At 48.1% G+C, this 3,234-nt stretch overlaps 1 protein-coding gene across 1 annotated transcript in view; it reads left to right on the forward strand.

The window, feature by feature from the left end:
* Window positions 1-714: 714 nt before the first annotated feature.
* The window catches only part of LOC143020430 (uncharacterized), a 10,426-nt gene continuing 7,906 nt past the window's right edge, over window positions 715-3,234 (forward strand). The window contains exons 1-3 of the mRNA XM_076176848.1: window positions 715-718; window positions 806-1,102; window positions 1,318-2,107. Coding sequence (XP_076032963.1) covers window positions 715-718; window positions 806-1,102; window positions 1,318-2,107 — 1,091 coding nt within the window. The remainder of the gene's footprint in view (window positions 719-805; window positions 1,103-1,317; window positions 2,108-3,234) is intronic.

Raw genomic sequence — 3,234 nt, forward strand, 5'->3', positions numbered from 1 at the left:
GCCGATGTCTGGCAGGGGCGGTTTTGCTGGGGTAAGCATTTGTAGGCGGCCGATGGTGGCGGTCGGTGGAGGGTAGGTTGGGTGGTTGTGGTGGGTCAGCGTTAATGCTGACTGGGTGTGCGAAGCAGGTTGATAGGCGGGTCTGTATCTAACTGCTGTGAAACTCCCGGTCTGGGTGATAACGGAGGGGGGTGGGTGGGGGTGGAGTCGGGTTCTCGTCCGGTTCCTATGAAAGAACGGGAAATTAGTGGGCGTCTATGGTTTTATACTTACGGCGAAGGTTGACGTTGGTGGGGAATGGCAGGGGAGGTTGTCTCTCGGTTGTCTCTCGTCGGCCTGGGTCCACCGCGTCTTGACTGGAGTCGTGGTGTGTCAATGTAGGAATTGGTGCGCTGCTTGAAGGGACGGAGGGGTTAGTGACCGGAATGCTGAGGTCGTAAGTCTGTGTGGTTCTCGGGTGAAGACGGTAGGGGTGAGGTGGTGGGCGTACAGTCCCTATTTGGGCAAGAAAATTTGTACACAAGGCAGGTACTTTCCATATCTCCATATCTCCATCGTGAGGCAACCATCAGGAGGACGACTAGGAAGTTGTCCAAGCTCAGTGGCGGTCCCATTAGGATTCCCAGGCCGACCCAGGGCTTCATTAATCTCACAGGGTACGAGCCGAGCCAGGATGAACGTGACCTCCTCCAGAAGGGCCTAAATTGTCACATCATGGGTAACACTAAGCCTTATGCTAAGCGCTAGGAGGTTGAAGTCCTCCTCGACCAAGTACATCGTCTCGTCGAGAGTGGACATATCACAGCTTTCCCTGACATCCAGCATGAGCTGATTGCTGAAGCCTCACGGAAAAGAGGCTCCTACACCAGTGACGTCCTCGAGAGGCGTCACAGAGATGCAGCCAAGTCACTTCGTGACCGGGAGGGAATCACCGTTAGAAGAGCCGACAAAGCCGCTATGTTTGTACTCATCCCTACAGACGAGTACCTTTCTAAGCTGGACGGAATTCTAGCGGATGAGACGAAGTTTCAGAGGCTGACCCGTGACCCAACCCTAACCACCGTAAGGAAGGCCAACAAGATCATAGATGCCGTCAACGCTCGTGTGGATGGACTAAAGCTACAGAAGATCTTAATGTAATACTTGCAAAGATAAGTGGGTGGTTATCTGTAGTGACGTTAAAAAAAAATAAGTATAATGATATTTGTTTCGTTTAAGTTATTAATCCACTAGTGGATGCATTGTTATTTAAAAAAAAAAAATGAGGTTAGGTTGTTGTGATTTTTAGAAGTATTCAAGATAAGTAATGTTACGTAGATAAAATAGGTAAACCCCTCCGACCTATCATCTCTCAGATTCCGACTCCCACGTACCAGCTGGCCAAGAGACTCAACGCCTTATTGACGCCCCTCGTTCCAGCCGACTACTGCTACAGGTCATCCACAGAATTCCTGGACTGCGTTAACAGTGCCCCTGCCAAAGGAGAAATGGCATCTCTCGATGCTGAATCGTTATTTACTTGTGTTTCGGTACCTAGAACGATCGACTACATCTGTGATCATGAGTACAGGTCATCTGCCCACCCCCTACTTGCAATTGATGAATACCACCTCCGAGACCTCTTGAGGATATGCACGCAGGAGTCCGCCTTCAGATGCCCCCGTGGAAACCTGTATCAGCAAAAAGATGGAGTCTTTATGGGGTCGCCTTTAGGCGTCCTCCTCGCCAACTTCTTCATGGGATCTGTAGAGAAGGAGGCGTTCAGCAGGATCCAGCAGCCGATGACATATGGTAGATACATCGACGACATCTTCGTGAGAACCCGGACTAGTGAGGAACGCGAGGAACTACGCCAGCTTCTTCAAGAGATCTCTGGACTTCGGTTCAAGACACAGGAAGCTGAAAATGGTACCCTGCCTTTCCTGGACGTCCTCCTCACGCAAGAAGGTGACCATATGAAGATCGAGGTATATGTCAAGCCTACCAATCCCGGACTATGCCTGAGCGGTGAAAGTGAATGCCCGCAGCAGTACAAGGACTCTACCATTGCCTCCTTATACAGAAGAGCCCTTACCCATTGCTCTTCCTGGACGTCTACGCAGAAGGAGTTCGACCGAGCAACACAAATGTTGGTCAACAATGGACATTCCAATCAGGATTGCCAACGTGTCCTGCGTACTGATCTAAACAAATGGTACGTGGGACAACAAGCCGTGGTTGAAGAAGGAACCACTCACAGCCTCTTCTATAGAGCTTTCATGTCTTCCGCTTACCGCGAAGAAGAGAAGAGTGTGAGAAATATAATTAATAGGAATGTTCATGTTACTAACCCTGTGGACCGTGTAAAGCTGGTAGTGTACTACAGGAACAGCCGCACAAAGGACCTCATCATGAAGAACGATAGCTCACCACGCCCTGGAGATATGGAAAGTACCTGCCTTGTGTACAAATTTTCTTGCCCAAATAGGGACTGTACGCCCTACGACGCTTACATAGGGTTGACTACTACCAGACTCTCCAGGCGCCTGAGCTATCATCTGACTCAAGGAGGTCCCAAACGTCACTTCCTGGAGAAACATGGCCAGCATCTCACAGGTGATGTCCTTCGGCAGAACACTGTCATCATTCAGAGAGAGTCCGATAAGAACCGCCTTGCCTACCTTGAAGCTTTATATATTGCGGATAGTAGACCGTCTCTGAATTCCCACCAAGACGCCCCTACCATACTGCCTAGTATTAAGCCATTTAGGAGAAGCAAGCCCCGAGGCAGGACAGAAAACATCACACTACACCCCCGGGGTAGCGGGGCTCGAGAGAGCGAACAAGCCAGCCAATGAGCGTACGTGGGAAACTGTCCCGCCCTCTCAACCATGAGGGGACCAAAAAAGGTCATCCTTCCAGCCAATCACACGCTGTGTTTCTGTATCTTTGTAATATATAAACTCTTGCATTTGTTCCATCTTTGTATTTTGATAATGACTCAGGTAGAGTCGAAACGTCAATAATGACCGGAATAGGAAATCTTCTCTTTCCTTTACCCCTTGCTATAAAGGATAACTTCAGGAAGTTGGAAACTCTGAAGAAGAAATTGATCAGTGCTGAATTTGCAGTTGCTTTTAACCAAGCCTGCCTAAGAGAAAATATATTTATATACATATATATATATGCATATATATACATATATATTTATATATATATATATATTTATATATATACATATATATTCATATATAT

Source organism: Oratosquilla oratoria, chromosome 40, assembly GCF_046742065.1.
Source record: "Oratosquilla oratoria isolate Oo_2021 chromosome 40, ASM4674206v1, whole genome shotgun sequence".
NCBI classification, from domain to species: domain Eukaryota; kingdom Metazoa; phylum Arthropoda; class Malacostraca; order Stomatopoda; family Squillidae; genus Oratosquilla; species Oratosquilla oratoria.